Here is an 18,677-nt window from a genome sequence, read left to right as displayed (position 1 = left end):
CTGGGCTTTCTATTTTATTACATAGGTCTGTTTTTGTAGCAGTACCACAATGTCTTGATTACTGTAGCTTTGTAATATAGTCTGAAGTCTGGGAGAGTTATGCCTCGTGCTTGCTTTTTTTGCTTGTTTTTTCGGTCCCCCCTCCCCTGCCCCTTCAGTATTGCATTGGCAATTTTGGATCTTTTGTGGTTCCATATAAATTTTTGGATTGTTTTTTCTAGTTCTGTGAAAAATGTCATGAGTATTTTGTTAGGGATTGCATTAAATCTGTAGATTGCTTTGGGTAGTATAGCCGTTTTTAACAGTATTAATTATTCAAATCCAGGAGTATGGTATACTTTTCCATTTCTTTGAATCCTCTTTAATTTCTTTATTAATGTTTTATAGTTCTCAGGATATAAGTCTTTCAATTCCTTGGTCAGGTTTATGCATAGGTATTAAATTTTGGGGGGTGCAATTTTAAAAGGTATTGTATTTTGTATACTTTTTCTAATATTTCATTGTTAGTATACAGAAATACAAACAATTTCTGATTGTTAATCTTGTATCCTGCCACTTTGCTGAATTTGTTAATCAGTTCGAGCAGTTTTTGTGTGGAGTCCTTAGGGTTTTCTATATATAGTGTCATGTCATCTGCATACAGTGACAATTTTGCCTCTTCTCTTCTAATTTGGATACTTTATTTTTTATTTTGTTTGTCTGATTGCTGTGGCTAGGACTTCCGATACTATGTTAAATAAAAGTGGTGAGAGTGGCATCCTTGTCTTGTTCCAGATTTTAGCAGAAAGGCTTTCAGCTTCTCTCCACTGAGTATTATATTGGCTGTGGGTTTGTCATAAATGGCTTTTATTATGTTAAGATATGTTTCCTCTATACCCACCTCAGTAAGAATTTTTATCATGAATGCATGTTGGGTTTTGTCCAATGCTTTATCTGCATCTGTTGGGATGATCTTATTGATTTTGACTTTTGTTAATGTGGTATATGATGTTGATGGATTTGCATATGTTAAATAGTCCTTGTGAAACCCACTTGGGGTAAAACCCACTTGGTTGTGGTCTATGATCTTTTATATTTGGTTGGCTGAAATTTTGTAGAGAATTTTGGCATCTAAGTTCATCAAATATATTGGCCTATAATTTCCTTTTTTGGTAGTATCTCTGTCTGGTTTTGGTATTATGGTGATTGTGGCTTCTTAGAATGTCTTTAAGGGTGTTCCTTCCTCTTCAATCTTTTGGAAAAGTTTAAGAAGGATGAGTATAAATTCTTCTTTGTATGTTTTGCAGAATGCACATGTGAAGCCATCTGGTCATGGACTTTTGTTTGGAGGGAGTGTTTTTATTACATATTCAATTTCTAGTAATGGGTCTGTTCAAATGATCTGTTTCTTCTTGATTCAATTTTGGTGGGCTATATGTCTCTAGAAAGCCCATTTCTTCTAGTTTGTCAAATTTGTTGGCATATAGTTGTTTGTAGTATTCTCTGATGGTTTTTTATATTTCTGCAGTATCCATTGAGATTTCTCCTTTTTCACTTCTCATTTTGTTTATTGGGTTCTCTCTCTCTTCTTCTTGGTAATTTTGGCCAGAGGTTTATCAGTTTTGTTTATCCTTTAAAAGATCCAACTCTTGGTTTTATTGATTTTTTTTCTATTGTTTTTTTGAATCTCTGTTTTATTGATTTCCTCTCTAATCTTTATGATTTCATTCCTTCTGCTGAATTTAGGTTTTGTTTGTTCTTTTTCTAATTCTTTTAGGTGGTAGGATAAGTTATTGATTTGAGATATTTCTTTTTTGAGGAAGGCCTGTATCACTGTGAACTTCCCTCTAAGCACTGCTTTTGTGGCATCCCATAGATTTCAAATGGTTGTGTTTTCATTGTCATTTGTCTTGAGATATTTTTTAATTTCCCTTTTGACTTCCTCATTGTCCCATTGGATTTTTAGTAGCATGTTGTTTTAACCTCCATGTATTCAGTTTTTTCCCATTTCTTTTCCTGTGATTGATTTATAGTTTCATGCCATTGTGGGCAGAGAAGATACTCAAACTAATTTCTATACTCTTAAATTTGTTGAGGTTAATTTTGTGTCTCAGTATGTTGTCAATACTAGAGAATGTTCCATGTGCACCTGAAAAGAATGTATATTCTAGGTTTTTTGGGGGATGTAATGTCCTGAAAATGTCTATTATTTCTAACTTTTCTATTGTGTCTTTCAGGATCTCTGTTACCTTTTTTTTTTTTTTTTTTTTTTTTGTCTTTTTGCCATTTCTTTGGGCCGCTCCCACGGCATATGGAGGTTCCCAGGCTAGGGGCTGAATCGGAGCTGTAGCCACCGGCCTACGCCAGAGCCACAGCAACGTGGGATCCGAGCCACGTCTGCAACCTACACCACAGCTCACGGCAACGCCGGATTGTTAACCCACCGAGCAAGGGCAGGGACCGAACCCGCAACCTCATGGTTCCTAGTCGGATTCAGTAACCACTGCGCCACGAAGGGAACTCCTCTGTTACCTTTTTGATTTTCTGTCTAGAGGATCTGTCCATTGATGTGAGTGGGGTGTTAAAATCTCCTACAATTATTGTTTTCCTATCAGTTTCTCCTTTTATATGTTAGTATTTGTTGTATGTATTTGGGTGCTCCTATAATATAGGCATATATAGTGACAAGTGTAATATCCTCTTCTTCAATTTATCCTTCTACCTTTAAATAGTGTCCTTCTTTATCTTTATGGCTTTTATTTTAAAGTCTATTTTGTCTGATATGAGTATTGTATGTAACTCCTGCTTTCCTGTCTTCCATTTGCATGAAATATGTTTTTCCATCCCCTCACTTTCCATTTATTTGTGCCTTTTGCCCTAAGGTGAGTCTGTACTAGGCAGCATATTCTAGGCTCTTGTTTTTCAATCCTGTCTGCCACTCTATGTCTTTGATTGGAGCATTCAGTCCTTTGACTTTTAAGGTAATTTTTGATAAATATGTATTTATTGCCATCTTAAGCCTTGTTTTCCAGTTGATTCTATGTTTCTCCTTTGTTCCTTTCTTTTTTTGTTTGGATGATTTGCTTTTATTTTATGCTTGTGTCTTCTTTTTAGTTCTTGTGAATGTTGTTTTTGTTTTGATTTGTGGTTGCCCTGTTTTTAAAGTATGTTAACCTCTTCCTATTTCTGCTTGTTTTAGCCTGATAGTCATAAAGGCTCAAATAGGTTTTTCCCTCCATATTATACCTTCTTACTTCTTTCCAATTTAGAGGAGACATTTCAGTATTTCTTTTAGAATGGGTTTAGTATTGTTACATTCTTTTAGTTTTTGTTTGTTGCAGAAATTCTTTATTTTTCTTTCTGTTGTAAATGATAATCTTGTTGGGTAGAGTATTCTAGGTTCCAAATCTTTCCTTTTTAGAACTTCGAGTATATCTCACCACTCTCTTCTGGCCTGTAATGTTTCTGCAGAAAAATAAGGTAATAGCCTAATGGGGGTTCCCTTATAATTAAATCTTTTTTTTCCCCTTCTCTTGCTGCCTTTAGAATCCTCTCTATTAATCTTTAACTATTGACATTTTTATTATGTCTTGGTGTGGGTCTCCTTTGGTTCAACTTGTTTGAGTTCCTCTGTGCTTCCTGTATCTTGATTACTATTTCCTTTAGATTTGGAAATTTGAGCCATAATTTCTTAAAATATATTTTCAACCACCTTTACTTTTTCTTCACCTTCTGGAATCCCTATTATATGTAGACGGGCCCACTTTATATTATCCCATAGATCTCTTATATTGCATCCATGTTTTTTTCATTTGGTTTTCTGTCTGCTGTCCTGATTGGGTGATTTCCATTATTCTATATTCCAAGTCACTTATTTGTTCCTCTACATTATTCATTCTGCTCTAAAATGCATTTTATTCAGCTCATGTCTCTACAAGTGAATTTTCTAATTTTTTTGCTCTTAATTCTCTTAGAATTTTTACTATCTCCTTTTTAAACTTGGTTTCTATTAGACTCTAGGGGTCTGTTTCATTGTTTGCTCGTTCAAGGAAATTCTCTTGTTCTTTTAACTGGGCATTGTTCCTGAGTTTCTTCATTTTGCTTATATTTTTCTTTTTCTGTGAGTTTAGGGACAACTACTGTAATTTTGGAGGACTATTTACATGTGAGAGTGCCCCTGGGTAGTTTGTGAGGACTTCCTTTTTTTTTTTTAGATTTGGAAATTTGAGCCATAATTTCTTTTTTTTTTTTTTTTTTTTGTATGAGGGCTGCTTTTGGTTTGGATGATTGCTGTCTCTTTACTCAGTGTGTGCAGGCTGTTGTCTCCTGGATAGAGCATGTGCTGGTGTAAGGTCTGCGCTTGCTTCTTGGAAGATGGAGGCAATGGGCAGGGCTAGTAGCCAGTGCCTGGTTGCTGGGCCCTTGACAGTGACAAGGATCTGAGGGGAGGTGCTTCAGGCTTCTCCTGTTTGGAGGGCTCTGGGAAGTGGCAGTGACCTCAGGGAGGTGTAGGCAGCACCCAGAAACTTTGGAAGTGGCAGCAGTGGGGCATGTGCCTTCCCAGGGGAGTGAGGGCAACAGGTGGTGCTTGGTTGCAGTGCCCTCCTCTGCAGTGACCCCAGAAGTGACTGGGGCCATAAGTGGTGCCTGTTCATGGACCCCTAGTGGTGGCATGCCACACCTACTTCTGGAGTCTGAGATGACTGAGGTGATTTGCTCCTACCTCCAGCAGCCTGTGCAAGTCTCCACGCCCCCTAAGAGCTTGTGTTTGACCAGAGAAAGATGTCCCTATAGTGTTCCTGACCCTCCTCCTTTTGCCCTAACCAGCAGTGCTGCATTGTTTCTCCTGCAGGCCCAAGCCTCCTCTCCTGCTCCCTTGGCTGTGGCACTTTGTTCCCCAGCCCATCAGGCACCACTCCCTAGCCCCTCAGGCTCTCTCCACACAACCAATCCTAGTCCTCTGCCCAGAAGTGACCTCTGAAGCCTGAGTGTCAGTGCCTACTCTCCGCCTGAGTGTCTCAGGCTGTGGTATCCTAGGGCAGTGGTTCCTATGGTCTGTGGGGGTCTCTTTCTGCTTGGCTCTCCTCAGACTGGTATTGTGCTTTTCTTCAAGGCTTTGAGGTTCCCCCTCCTGGGCCATGGCCTCCCTGGGTGCTGGTTCCTTCCTCTTTCACAGTTCCCTCTCAGGAGTGCTGGTCCCATCCTGATTCCATTTTTTACCCCTCTTTGTTCTCACTCTCTCTCTCTCTCTTTTTTTTTTTTTTTTCCTTTTGTTCTACCCAGTTACGTGGTTTCTTGCCTTTTTGGAGGTTTAAGTTCTTTTGATAACATTCAGTAGATGTTCTGTGCCACGTGTTCTACATGTCGATGGCTTTTATTTTGATGTGTTTATGGGAGAATGTGAGCACCTTATCTTACTCCTCTGCTGTCTTAATCCCACCCCCTCCATTGTTTCTGAATCTAATTTTGTAGATAATTAAAGATGAAAAAGACTTACTTTTAAGTTAAGGTGCAGTAATCCTTTTATTGGGGGGGGCACACCCGTGGCATATGCAAGTTCCCAGGCTAGGTGTCAAAAAGGAGCTGCAGCTGCTGGCCTATACCACAGCAATAGCAACCCTGGATTTGAGCCACATCTGCAACCTACAACAGAGCTCACAGCAGTGTCGGATCCTTAACTCACTGAGTGAGGCCAAGGATCGAACCCACATCCTCATGGATACTAGTCAGGTTCTTAGTCCACTGAGCCACAATGGGAACTCCCAATAATCATTTTTAGTTATAATTATTTCTTGAAACCTTCCTTTCTGCAGAGTAGGGTCCTTTCCATATCTAATTTTAAAATTTCTGGTCTTTTAAGAAAAAGATATTATCAAGTTCAGGAAATGAGTATATATCTGTTTCCTGAATTAAACTGTGAAGTCATTTTCTACGACAAGTGTGTCCAAAGTATGCACACCTGAGATATATCAAACTGACTATTATGGTGTAGGAACAAGTTTTAGAATGTTTCTTTTTACTCAATTTGATCTCATACTTTTTATTTTTTATTTTTTGCTGTAGGTTTTTTTTTTATAATGATTTTTATTTTTTCCATTATATCTGGTTTACAGTGTTCTGTCAATTTTCTACTGCACAGCAAGGTAACCCAGTCATACATACATGTATACATTCTTTTTCTCACATTATCATGCTCCATCACAAGTGACCAGACATAGTTCCCAGTGCTATACAGCAGGATCCCATTGCTTATCTATTCCAAAGGCAATAGTTTGCATCTATTAATCCCAAATTCCCAGTCCATCCCATTCCCTCCCACTCGGCAACCAGAAGTCTGTTCTCTATGTCCATGAGTTTATTTTCTGTGGAAAGGTTCATTTGTGCCATATATTAGATTCCAGATATAAGTGATATCATACGGTATTTGTCTTTCTCTGGCTTACTTCACTTAGGATGAGAGTCTCTAGTTCCATCCATGTTGATGCAAATGGCATTCCTTTGTTCTTTTTTATGGCTGAGTAGTATTCCATCATGTGTATATACCACATCTTCCTAATCCAGTCATCTGTCAATGGACATTTGGGTTGTTTCCATGTCTTGGCTATTGTGAATAGTGCTATAATGAACATGTGGGTGTATGTGTCTTTTTCAAGGAAAGTTTTGTCTGGGTATATGCCCAAGAGTGGGACTGCTGGGTCATATGGTAGTTCTATGTATATTTTTCTAATGTACCTCCGTACTGTTTTCCACAGTGGTTGTACCAGCTTACATTCCCACCAACAGTGCAGGAGGGTTCCCTTTTCTCCACACCCTCTCCAGCATTTGCTATTTGTGAACTTATTAATGATGGCCATTCTGATTGGTGTCAGGTGGTACTTCATAGTAGTTTTCATTTGCATTTCTCTAATAATCAGGGATGTAGAGCATATTTTCATGTGCTTGTTGACCATCTGTATATCTTCTTTGGAGAAATGTCTATTCAGATCTTTTGCCCATTTTTCCATTGGGTTGTTGACTTTTTTGTTGTTGAGTTGTATAAGTTGATTGTATATTTTAAAGATTAAGCCCTTGTTGGTTGCATCATTTGAAACTATTTTCTCCCACTCTGTAAGTTGTCATTTTGGGGTTTTGGGTTTTTTTTTTTTTTTATGGTTTCCTTTGCTGTGCAAAATCTTCTCAGTTTGATTAGGTGCCATTGGTTTATTTTTGCCTTTATTTCTGTTGCTTTGGGAGACTGACCTGAGAAAACCTTTGTAAGATTGATATCTATGTTCTCTTCTAGGAGTTTGATGGTGTCTTGTCTTATATTTAAGTCTTTAAGCCATTTTGAGTTTTATTTTTTTGCATGGTATGAGGATGTGTTCCAGCTTCATTGATTTACATGCAGCTGTCCAGGTTTTCCAGCACTACTTAATGAAAAAACTGTCTTTTTCCCATTGTGTGTTCTTTCCTCCTTTGTCGAAGATTAATTGTCTGTAGGTTTTGGGTTTATTTCTGGGTTTTCTATTTTGTTCCATTGGTCTGCATATCTGTTTTAGTACCAGTACTACTCTGTCTTGATTACAGTGACTTTGTAATATTGCCTGAAGTCTAAGAGAGATATGCCTCCTGCTTGGTTTTTGTTCCTCAGGATTGCTTTGGAAATTCTGGGTCTTTTGTGGTTCCATATAAATTTTTGGATTGTTTGTTCTAGTTCTGTGAAAAATGTAATGGGTAATTTGATAGGGATTGCACTGAATCTGTAGACTTCTTTGGGTAGTATGGCCAAGAATCCTCTTTAATTTCCTTATTAATGTTTTATAGTTCTCAGTATATAAGTCTTTCACCTCCTTGGTCAGGTTTGTTCCCAGCTCTCTCATTTTTGGGGGGTGCAATTTTAAAAGGTATTTTATTTTTGTATTCTTTTTCTAATATTTCATTGTTAGTATACAGAAATGAGACTGATTTTTGAATGTTAATCTTATATCCTGCTACTTTGCTGAATTTGTTGATCAGTTCCAGTAGTTTCTGGGTTGTGTTCTTAGGGTTTTCTATATATAGTGTCATGTCATCTGCAGAGAGTGACAATTTTGCCTCTTCTCTTCCTATTTGGATGCCTTTTACTTCTTTTGTTTGTCTGATTGCTGTGGCTAGGACTTCCAGTACTATGTTGAATAACAGTGGTAAGAGTGGTCATCCTTGTCTTGTTCCAGATTTTAGTGGGAAGGCATTCATCTTTTCTCCGTTGAGTATTACATTTGTTGTGGGTTTGTTGTAAATGGCCTTTAGTATGTTAGGATATGCTCCCTCTACCCACTTTGGTAAGAATTTTTATCATGAATGGATGTTGGACTTTGTCAAATGCTTTTTCTGCATCTATTGAGATGATCATGTGGTTTTTGACTTTCCTTTTGATAATGTGGTGTATGATGTTGATTGATTTACATATGTTGAACCATCCTTGTGAACCTGGGATGAATCACACTTGGTGGTTGTGGTGTATGATCTTTTTTATATGTTGTTATATTCGGTTGGCTAAACTTTTGTTGAGAATTTTTGCATCTATATTCATCAAAGATACTGGCCTATAGTTTTATTTTTTTGGTGGTATCTTTGTCTGGTTTGGTATTAGGATGATGGTGGCATCAAAGAATGTCTTTGGGAGTGTTCCATCTTCTTCAATCTTTTGGAAAAGTTTAAGGAGAATGGGTATAAGTTCCTTTTTGAAAGTTTGGTAGAATTCACCTGTGAAGCCATCTGGTCTTGGGCTTTTATTTGTAGGGAGTGGTTTTATGACATATTCCATTTTAATTTCTAATGATCAATCTGTTCAGTTGATCTATTTCTTCTTGATTCGGTTTTGGCAGGCTGTAAGTCTCTAGAAAGTTGTCCATTTTATACAATTGTTCATAGTATTCTCTTAGGTTTTTTTGTATTTCTTAAGTATCTGTTGTGATTTCTCTTTTTTCATACTTTCATGCCATTTTGGTCAGAGAAGATACTTGAAATAATTTCTATGCTCTTAAATTTGTTGAGGTTAGCTTTGTGCCCCAGTATGTGACTGATCCTTGAGAATGTTCCATGTGCACTTGAGAAAAATGTATATTCTGATTTTTTTGCATGTAATGTCCTGAAAATGCCTAAATTTTCTTTTGTGTCATTTAGGATCTCTATTGCTGTATTGATTTTCTGTCTAGAGGATCTCTCTGTTGATGTGAGTGGAGTGTTAAAAGTCTCCTACTATTATTGTTTTCCCATCAATTTCTCCTTTCATGTCTGTTAGTATTTGTCTTGGGTATCTGGGTGCTCCTATGTTAGGGGCATATCTATTGATGATTGTAATATCCTATTCTTGAAGGGATCCTTTTACCATTAAATAGTGTCCTTCTTTATCTTTCTTGATGGCCTTCATTTTAAAGTCTATTTTGTCTGATACAAGTATTGCAACTCTTGCTTTCCTGTCTTGTCCATTGGCATGAAATTTCTTTTCCCATACCCTCACTTTCAATCTGTAAGTATCCTTTGCCCTAAGGTGAGTCTCTTATAGACAGCAAATTGTAGGTTTTTGCTTTTTTATCCAGTCTGCCATTCTGTGTCTTTTTATTGGAGCATTCAGACCATTAACATTTAATTATTGATCGATATGTATTTATTGCCATTTTAACCTTGTTTTCCAATTGATTTTATGTTTCTCCTTCCTTTCTTTTTATTTATTTGTTTGGATGATTTCCATTTATTTTATGCTTGACTGCTTTTCTTTTTAGTTTTTGTGAATGTAATGTTTGGTTTTGATTTGTGGTTGCCCCGTTTTTTAAGTATGGTAACTCCTTCCTGTGCCTGCTTGCTTTAGCCTGATAGTCATACAGGTTCGAACACATTATTTTAAAAAACAAAAATAGTTTAGATTTACTTATTGTTCTTCCCCACATTCTATGATTTTGATGAACTTTTTTAACATCTTCATGTTTGTCCTTTTGCTGTTCCTTGTGTTTATCATCACTTTTACAGTAGGTTTTTTTCCCCCCTCTTTTAAATCTCTATGCTGCCTTATTTAAGTGGTTGCTTTCCAATTGTGGTTTCCTCCATCCTATTTCTTCTTACTTCTTTTTTTATTTAGAGAAGCCCTTTCAGTATTTCTTTTAGAATGGGTTTGGTATTGCTGTACTCTTTTAGCTTTTGTTTGTTTGAGAAATTCTTTATTTCCCTTTCTATTTTAAATGATATTCTTGCTCTATAGAGTGTTCTTGCTGCAGATTTTTTCCTTTCAGCATTTTAAATATAACTTGCTGCTCCCTTCTGGCTTGTAACATTTCTATAGGGAAATCAGCTTATAGCCTTATGAGGTTCCCTTATAATTAACTGCCTTTAGAATCCTCTCTTTAACTTTTGCCATCTTTATTATAATATGCCTTGGTGTGGGCCTTTTTGGGTTCAATATGTTTGGGGCCCTCTGTGCTTCCTCTATTTTGATATTAGTTTCCTTTAGATTTGGAAAGTTTTCAGACATAATTTCTTCAAATATACTTTAAATCCCCTTTTCTTTTTCTTCTCCATCTGAAATTCCTATTATATGTAGATTGGCCTGCTTTATGTTATCCCATAGAGCTCTTATATTGCTTTCTTCTTTTTTATTTGGTTTTCTGTCTTCTGTCCTGATTGGGTGATTTCCATTATTCTATCTTCCAAGTAGCTAATTTGTTCCTCTGTGTTATTCTTTCTTCTCTTTAGTGCCTTTAGCTCAGTTTATGTGTCTGCAAATGAATTTTGTAATTTTTCTATGTTGCCCCTTATGTTTTCTAGTTCCTTTCTAAATAAATCTGCATTACTCTTCATATCCACTCTTAATTTCTTGATATTCAGCCTTAATTGCTTCAGTAATATCACTACTTCCCTTTTGAACTCAGTGTCTATCAGACTGCAGAGGTCTGTTTCATTGTTTGCTGCTTCATGTGAATTCTCCTGTTTCTTTAACTGGGAATGTTTTCTGAGCTTCTATGCATAGAAGTAGCCCTCCAAGACTACAGTTTGGCTTTCCTAAACTCAAAGAAAAAGAAAAACATAAGCAAGATGAGGAAGGTTGAAACCATTCTCAGTTAAAGGAACAGGAGAATTCACATGAAGTGGCAAACACTAAGGAAACCAAAAGCTTGATCTGCCTTATCATTTAAACCCTTCTTATAAAGGTACATATTGTATTCTCCACTCCCTGCTTGACTACCATCTCTTGATGTGTCATGTCTTAATATTCTGTCTTGTTTCCTTTCCTTTTTCATAATTATCTAACAACTGCAATGGCGACATAATATTTTTAAACTGCTAAAAGTATTGCACTTTTGGAGAATTTGCTTTGGGGTGACATGTTCCTTCCAGCAATCCTAGCTACATTTTTAAACAGCTGATTTTAGCAGTGCCACCTGTAAAGAGCCTAAAACGGATGGGTAATTTAATATTTGGATTTTTTTAAAGGTAAATTCTATCCTGTATATATTTATTGCGTGTACATTCCAAATACCACAAATTTATATAAACACACACACACACACACACACACACACACACACACATATACACACATATTCTGTAGGTTTGCTTGTGTGAGTCAAGGACTAGCCGAATGAATACATCTGAAGAGAATTAAAGACCTGCTTCAGACAAGATGCTAATTTTGGCAAGGATGGTCCCTATATTAGCAGGTTTATAAGGATGAAACATTGTGTATGCATTGCATATTTCTTGCTTCCTGGTTTAAGCTACCTGATAGTGCCAACAGTGATCTTTGCTAAATGGCAAATGCTGAGAAGGACATGGAGTACTCTGATCTTTGGGGCAGAAAATAACTCCAGTTTCTGATAACTTTTGTAAAGATTTCTAACCATTATTCATTAGTCCTGGAGTTTACTTAAGCAAACTACATATTTTTTCCTTGGGGGAAAATAAGGATAATTTTGCCAAGTACCTAAACAAATACAAAATGGAAGAGATGAATGGAAAATTAGAAAATCAAATAACCAGAATATATTGTTCATTCTTCATACAGCCAATAACCAACTAATGGTACAACCTGTTATTCTTTGAATTTAACCTGATAGCTCCAGCCCTTGTTTGCCTCGAGCTAACACGTGAGGAAATAAAGACTTTGAGACAGCTAGATTCACAGAACACCTGCTTTACTCCATTCAAAGCCACCAAGAATGGGCATTGCTGCTTGGCTAGCAGACAAATTTATATCAATAATAGTAAAAATTTTGGTTCTAAGGAACTCCCATTAAAATATCTTGAGTTATTCATTGAACGTGTCTTGTTCCCATTTTTTTTTTTTTTCCAGTCTTGAAGTGATTGCTATACTTGTTAGATGTGGCTAAAACATCTCACATCTTGACTCAAAGGAGTTTTTTGGAATTCTTTTTTATAATCTAGCAGAAGTGATAACTAGCATTGTCAAAGTTTGCTTTATTAATAACCCCATGAACTCCTGGGGCTATTAATACATTTAATTCACTGCTGAAATAGCAAGTCCAGCTTTTGAAAATAGCTTTCAGAATTTTACCAAGTTGCGTGTTCAAGATTGTTTATTGCAGTGTTGTTTATAGTAACACAAAAACCCCATAGACACAAACTGAACACAATTGAATTATTTATCAGTAGTAGTTGGGTAAAATGTGACATTTGTACAATGGCATATAAGGCAGTTTAAAGACTGTGGCAGATGTATGTGCTGATGTGAAAAATGCAAGGTGGTAAACATGCACAAACTAAGGTGCCATTTGTGCCATGTGGGATATATTTGAATAAAAAAAAAATTCCCCAATTCTAAAGTCTTGTTATTACCATTCCTTTTCATACAATAGCATTTCTCTAAGAAAAGTGAACTAATTTTCCCATGAATTTAAGCAAAATTAAATGAAGATGATGACAGTAACATTTATATAGTACTTACTGTGCACCAGGTACTGTTCTATTACGTGTTTTAAACACTTCACAGCAACACTGAAGCATGGACCATCTTTGTGCTCATTTTTCAGATGAGACTGAAGCACAGAGATGTTAATTAATTTACATGAGGTTGCATGACTATTATGTGTTGAGGCAAATTTATATTCCCTTGCAGACTGGCTCTAATTTCTCTGTGCTCTGAACTGCCAATCCTATGCATTCTCAACCTACTTTTGACATTGATGGAAACTAAATGAGATACTTTGTCATTTCTCTTTCTCTTAGACAAATGATTTATTGTTTGTGTTTATGATGATACCTAATAACAGGATGGTCTTATTTTTATTGCTGGGAACAATCTATGTTCATTTAATTATCTTTATCATTCTAACTCATTCATTTAATTAGGTAGTTCTCAACTGAAGGCAATTCTGTCCCCTTGGGGACATTTGGCAGTTTGGAGGGGACGTTTTTGTTTGCCACAGTGGGGCTGAGAGGTGAGAAGGAGTTGCTACTATAATCTGCTGGATAACTAGGGATGTTGCTAAACATCCTAAAAATACATCAGACAACTTCCCATAACCAAGATTTATACAACCCAAATGTCAGTAGTGCCAAGAAAACTTGATTTAGTGGACATTTAAAAAGTTCTCAATAATTGGACTCCTCTCCTGAAAAACATCAAGTATCTTATTTTGTTTCCAAGCTAATAACATTGAGAGAATCAAACTATTTTTGCTGTTTTTTATAGACATTGTTTACTTTTTCCATCTGGCATTGTGTGATCTGTAAGTGCCAGAGCCGATGAAGATAGCAAATTCATGCAATGTCCACCCACATATTGAAATATAAACTTTTTGGCTAATTAGTGCCTCAGACTTGGTCAGGTGACTTAATTAACATGAGCATTTGAGTGGATTTTAAAACAATGTGCCTATATACAGTTTATGGAGGTGAAAAGAGTGCTACAAAGTGAATGTTTAAATGGATAATTAAGAAATTATAAACACAAGCTGTGCCTACTCTGATGTGAATATGCACAACTTTAAAAGTAGGGAAAGAAAACCCTTTATAATTGAAAAAAAAAAGGCTTGTTATAATTTTAGTAGATAAGAGGAAAAGTGGAAGCTGGAAGCTCAGAGGGAGCAGTAAGAAAGGTATTTTACTGTCATCAAGATACCGATGGCAATACCTTTTCAACCAGTAAAACAGCCTTCAGATAAAATTATTTGGTTAGTGGATAAAGTGTGCTGTGAATTGACACTGAAGTTCAGCTTGCCCTGTGACCAACCAGCCAGAAACTGAACAATTTCTGCAGAAGAGCAGTTTCTCAATTCCAGGAAGGCAAAGTAAATTTTTAGTTTCCTGCTGACAGGGAAATTCTGTTGAAATGAATACACCAGGGGAAAGTAGATTTGCTCTTTCTCCCATGTTAGCCCTGTTTTTAAAGGTTTCCTTCAGCCTCTTCTAGAATGGTAAGTATTCTGGATTATTTCGGAAACACAATGGTAATGTTTCAGGTTGGCTACTTCCTTTCTGTTGCTAGGCACTTATGTCTTCCTTCCCAACAGAGGCTGCAAAGTGCTACTGCTGCCTCTGTTGCTGGTAGGGTTTGCCACACAGGTCTGCTCAGCTCCTAGGAAATGACAGGATTGATGATCTTCTCTCCTGGAAACTTTTCATCACAGAGATTCATATCAGGGTATATTTTAAAGCAGGCTGAATAGGAAAGCCATTAGCCTTTCTTTACTCTTAATTCATGATCCAGATACCTCCTGATTTATTGGTTATTTTTATACCTTGTGCTTTTTTAAGCTGAACACTGAATAGGTTCAGCAGAGGCCTTCCATCCTCTTCATCATGTTGCCAAAGGGTTTTCCTCTTTTCTTTTCAGTTTCACTGTGATCTATGCAAACAGCTACTAACTGAAGGAGAACTTATCAGAGGGGGAAGTACCCATATCTGAATTTTTAAATTCTGAAAGTGAGATTTGTTTTGTCTGGAAAAGGCATACATTGTATGCTCTTGTTATAAAATGATGCCTGCTACTTTTTTAAATAATCAAGGGGGTTATAGAAACCATAAATGTAAAACAGTCCTAGTAACACAATCCTAAAATTCTCAGAGCCATGTCCTTGTCTACACAGCTTTATAAAAGAGATGAAGCAGATCTTATTTAGTAAGAGAGAATAATAAGTTTTATCCAGCCTCTTTTTTGCTTCATTATTGGCTTTAAGTTGTATCTTTCAACAGTATTTGAACAGAGTGCAGTTTTAATAGGCATATGACTTTGCTTACTGAATTTAAAAAATAAGACTAAAAGTATGAAATAAAATAATGTACCTAGGAGAACTAGATTGACAAGAAGAAATGTTTTATTAGGGATAGGCAAGAAACTAAAAGGTGTTAGAAAGTTATGTTTTAAATAAGGGAATTTAGGTGGAAATCTGTGAATCTCTCCCTTTGTGTTTTGATTAAGAAGTATTAACCAGCATCAAATTGTTGTTTCTCAAGACTTTCTATGTAACTTAGAGCTCTTGTGAGTCAAATAAATAATATAAATAGCATCATAATTAGGAATACTTGTTTTTCAGATGACCCCCTCAGGAGTTTTTTTAGCCTTTGCACCAGGAACTCAGTTGTCTGTTCCCCCATTAACCTCATTCATTATGACAGGATACTCAGATCTCAAAGGTTAGGGGACAGCCACAACTGTGGCATATAGAAATTCCCAGGTTAGGGGTCAAATCAGAGCTGCAGCTCTGGCCTACACCATAGCCATGGCAACACTGGATCTGAGCAGCATCTGTGACTTAAACTGTAGCTTGCAGCAGTGCCAGATCCTTAACTCACTGAGCCAGACTAAGGATTGAACTCACATCCTCACAGAGGGTATCATCAGGTCCTTAACCTGCTGAGCCACAGCTGGAATAGTTGACTTGCAGATGATCTTGTGGAACATGTTTTCTTGATGTGAGATTACTTTTGCTGAATTGCTTTTTAGTAATGGGCCTCCAGAAGTGACTGATCTAATTTATGGGTGTGTATTAATATGCTGTTAGAGAAACTGGCTACCCAGTTACTGAAATATATAACCGGTCCAGAGGCAACAAATGAGAAGCTTTATCCAGTTTTATGCCTGGCAGCCAGGTATTCTAGGTCTGTTTTATTTATGTTTTGCTGCTATTTTCTTTTCTTATTTCTCATCATTTCTTTCTTTGCCTCAAAGCTTCACGCAGTAGTTTTATATATGTTCGCTCTAACACTTCCTGGACTTACCTTACAGTGGGATCAGACTGGGAAGTTAGCCTAACAAAGAGCAATGGAGTTTGGAGGCTTGAACTCAGTAAAAGAAATTAAATGGGACTCATTTTAGAAGAGGTGGTTTTGGGGTAGTTAAATAGCTGTAAAAATAAATACATATACTAATGATACTCTGCCCCCCCCTTTTTTTGTTTGTGTTTTCTCAGTATTTTTTTTTTCCTTTCAGGAAACATCCACAACATCCATTAATATTTGAAACAGAGAGTATGCAAGAGTTCTTTATATCCTGCCTCTTTTAATAATGGAGATAGAGAATCATACAGTTTTGGGGGAAAGTAGCCAAATGTAATTTTTAAACTAAAATAAAATAAAGCAATTGTGCTATCAAGATTGTGTTAAAGAAGAACTTATCCCTCTATGGGAAGTAAATTATTACAAACCGTTTGGAAACCACTTAGCAATATATACCAACAGGCGTAAAATATTTGTGTCTTAACCTAGGAATTCTTTTTCTGAGAATTTATTGTAAAGAGATAAACATACATGTAGAAAAGGCTTTATGAGCAATGGAGTTTATCACAATAGTAATAATTTATAATTTAAAAAAGGGAAACAACATAAATGTCCAAGTGTAAGGAAATGGCCAAGGGAACCCCAATCAACCAGTTGTTATGTAGCCATTGAGAATTTTTACTGGGAGTATAAAGTAAAATACTTTATATTATTGAAAGATGCTTTAGATATAGTTTTCAGTGGTGAAAAATGTAGTGTGGAGTATTGCCTATTCAGTAGGATTACAAGTTGCTAAAGTATACCTATGCTTGGGGGAAAATAATTAAGTAAATTAAAATATAGGCAGTGATTTATTTTGGTTGATGAGACTGATTTGTTTTATAACAGTTTCAAATTTTTTTTAAAAAGATCATGTATTTAAATAGTGGGGAAAAAGAATGAAATCCTCCTATCTCCTCACTAAAATTATTATTTCCCTTACAGCTTTAAACAGCAGTAGTAAAAGTCAGTCTGCAAGCTTTTGTGAAAGAACATTGTGCAGCATGGATTCTCTACCAGAAGAGTTTTTTATCAGGTAAGGTATGGGGTAAACAAAAACCAACTACATTTGTTGCATTCTGAAGACATGACGTTTTGTCTTTTTCACATGACTTTGGGAAAGTGGTGTGAATGAGATGCCTTTATGTTTCAAGACAATGAGCAACTTTGATTAGTGAGGCATGTAAACTGGGTCAAATCTAATTTCAGAAAATTTTTCTAAGGACTACACCCTGGGTAAATAGCTAAGAATTGAGATATTTAGACTAAAAACACTTACAATATGGCAGGCTATGGTAAGTAACTTGATGAATGTTTTATTTATCATTTAACAAGCACTTACATAGGCCTATTTTTTGACAGGCATTGTTAAATTTAAATTAAAAAATGTTAAATTTCTTTAACCTCAAAATACCTCTATGAGGTAGATGCTATTATTATTCCCATTTTTTAGAAAATAACCTACGCATAGCATAGAAGATTCTACTACATGGTTCAGCTGGGCCTAGGCCAAATGTCAATCTGTCCCCTCCAGTTAGGGAAAGTTTAGCCTGTCTTTACCTCCCCAGTGTAATAATAAATAGGAGGTCAGTATTGGAGATTTCCTTCCACCTTTAGCAATCTCATGTAATAAAAAATGTGCTATTTTATAAGAATTTACTGACCTCCTTGGTGCTCCTTGGAAAAAGACTAAGATAAAACTTGTGTACTTAGAATTATAGTAGGGGAGTTCCCGTCGTGGTGCAGTGGTTAACGAATCCGACTAGGAACCATGAGGTTGCGGGTTTGGTCCCTGCCCTTGCTCAGTGGGTTAACGATCCGGCGTTGCCGTGAGCTGTGGTGTAGGTTGCAGACGCGGCTCGGATCCCGCGTTGCTGTGGCTCTGGCGTAGGCCGGTGGCTACAGCTCCGATTCAACCCCTAGCCTGGGAACCTCCATATGCCGCGGGAGCAGCCCAAGAAATAGCAACAACAACAACAACAACAACAACAACAACAAAAAAAGACAAAAGACAAAAAAAAAAAAAAAAAAGAATTATAGTAGGAAGTAATATAACATATAAATATATATATATGTTACTTTAGGCGAAATGCATGCATAGTGTTATATAAGAAATACTGTGGCTGTATATAGAAAAGAACAATAATTATTGACTAGGGTTCACTGGGTTTCCACAGGTGACATCTGAACTAAGCTTTAAAGGATTAAAGAAGGCTTTTGACTGGTGAAGAAGCAAAGCAGATAGGAGGTTGTTTGGGGAAAGAGCAAGAAAAGTACTTAAGATTAATTCTTGGGGAGAATTTTGACTCCTGGTAAGGAGTTTAGCTTTATTTTGTGCAGAGCCTTGGCATTTTGAGAAATGAAATTTTGTACTGTATTTTGGAAAGACTGCCTTTATTGATAGTGGGAAGGATGACAAGATATACGTGGAAAGCTCAGGAAGAAGCTGATGAAGGCTTGTACTGATCAGA

At 36.5% G+C, this 18,677-nt stretch overlaps 1 protein-coding gene across 27 annotated transcripts in view; it reads left to right on the top strand.

Annotated features, from left to right (window-relative positions):
* Positions 1-18,677, top strand: part of DZIP3 (DAZ interacting zinc finger protein 3) — a 137,549-nt gene that overhangs the window by 8,934 nt on the left and 109,938 nt on the right. For 22 of the 27 annotated variants that reach the window (XR_014824883.1, XR_014824882.1, XR_014824881.1 and 19 more), the window contains exon 2: positions 17,152-17,242. Coding sequence is in view for 22 of the 27 variants with exons in the window: in XM_084991420.1 (XP_084847546.1) it covers positions 17,211-17,242 (32 nt within the window). In the remaining 5 variants the exon portion in view is untranslated. Of the gene's footprint in view, positions 1-14,268; positions 14,367-16,381; positions 16,420-17,151; positions 17,243-18,677 lie in introns of those variants that run through there. The other 5 variants (XM_084991419.1, XM_084991413.1, XM_084991409.1 and 2 more) reach the window with 2 other exon arrangements.

Source organism: Sus scrofa, chromosome 13, assembly GCF_054392235.1.
Source record: "Sus scrofa isolate SSC_HxYL_T2T_F1_AM1 chromosome 13, Sscrofa_HxYL_maternal_Yorkshire_Landrace_v2.0, whole genome shotgun sequence".
NCBI classification, from domain to species: Eukaryota; Metazoa; Chordata; class Mammalia; order Artiodactyla; family Suidae; genus Sus; species Sus scrofa.
Note: the sequence above shows the minus strand (reverse complement) of the source record. Positions and strands in the feature narration are given on the sequence as shown.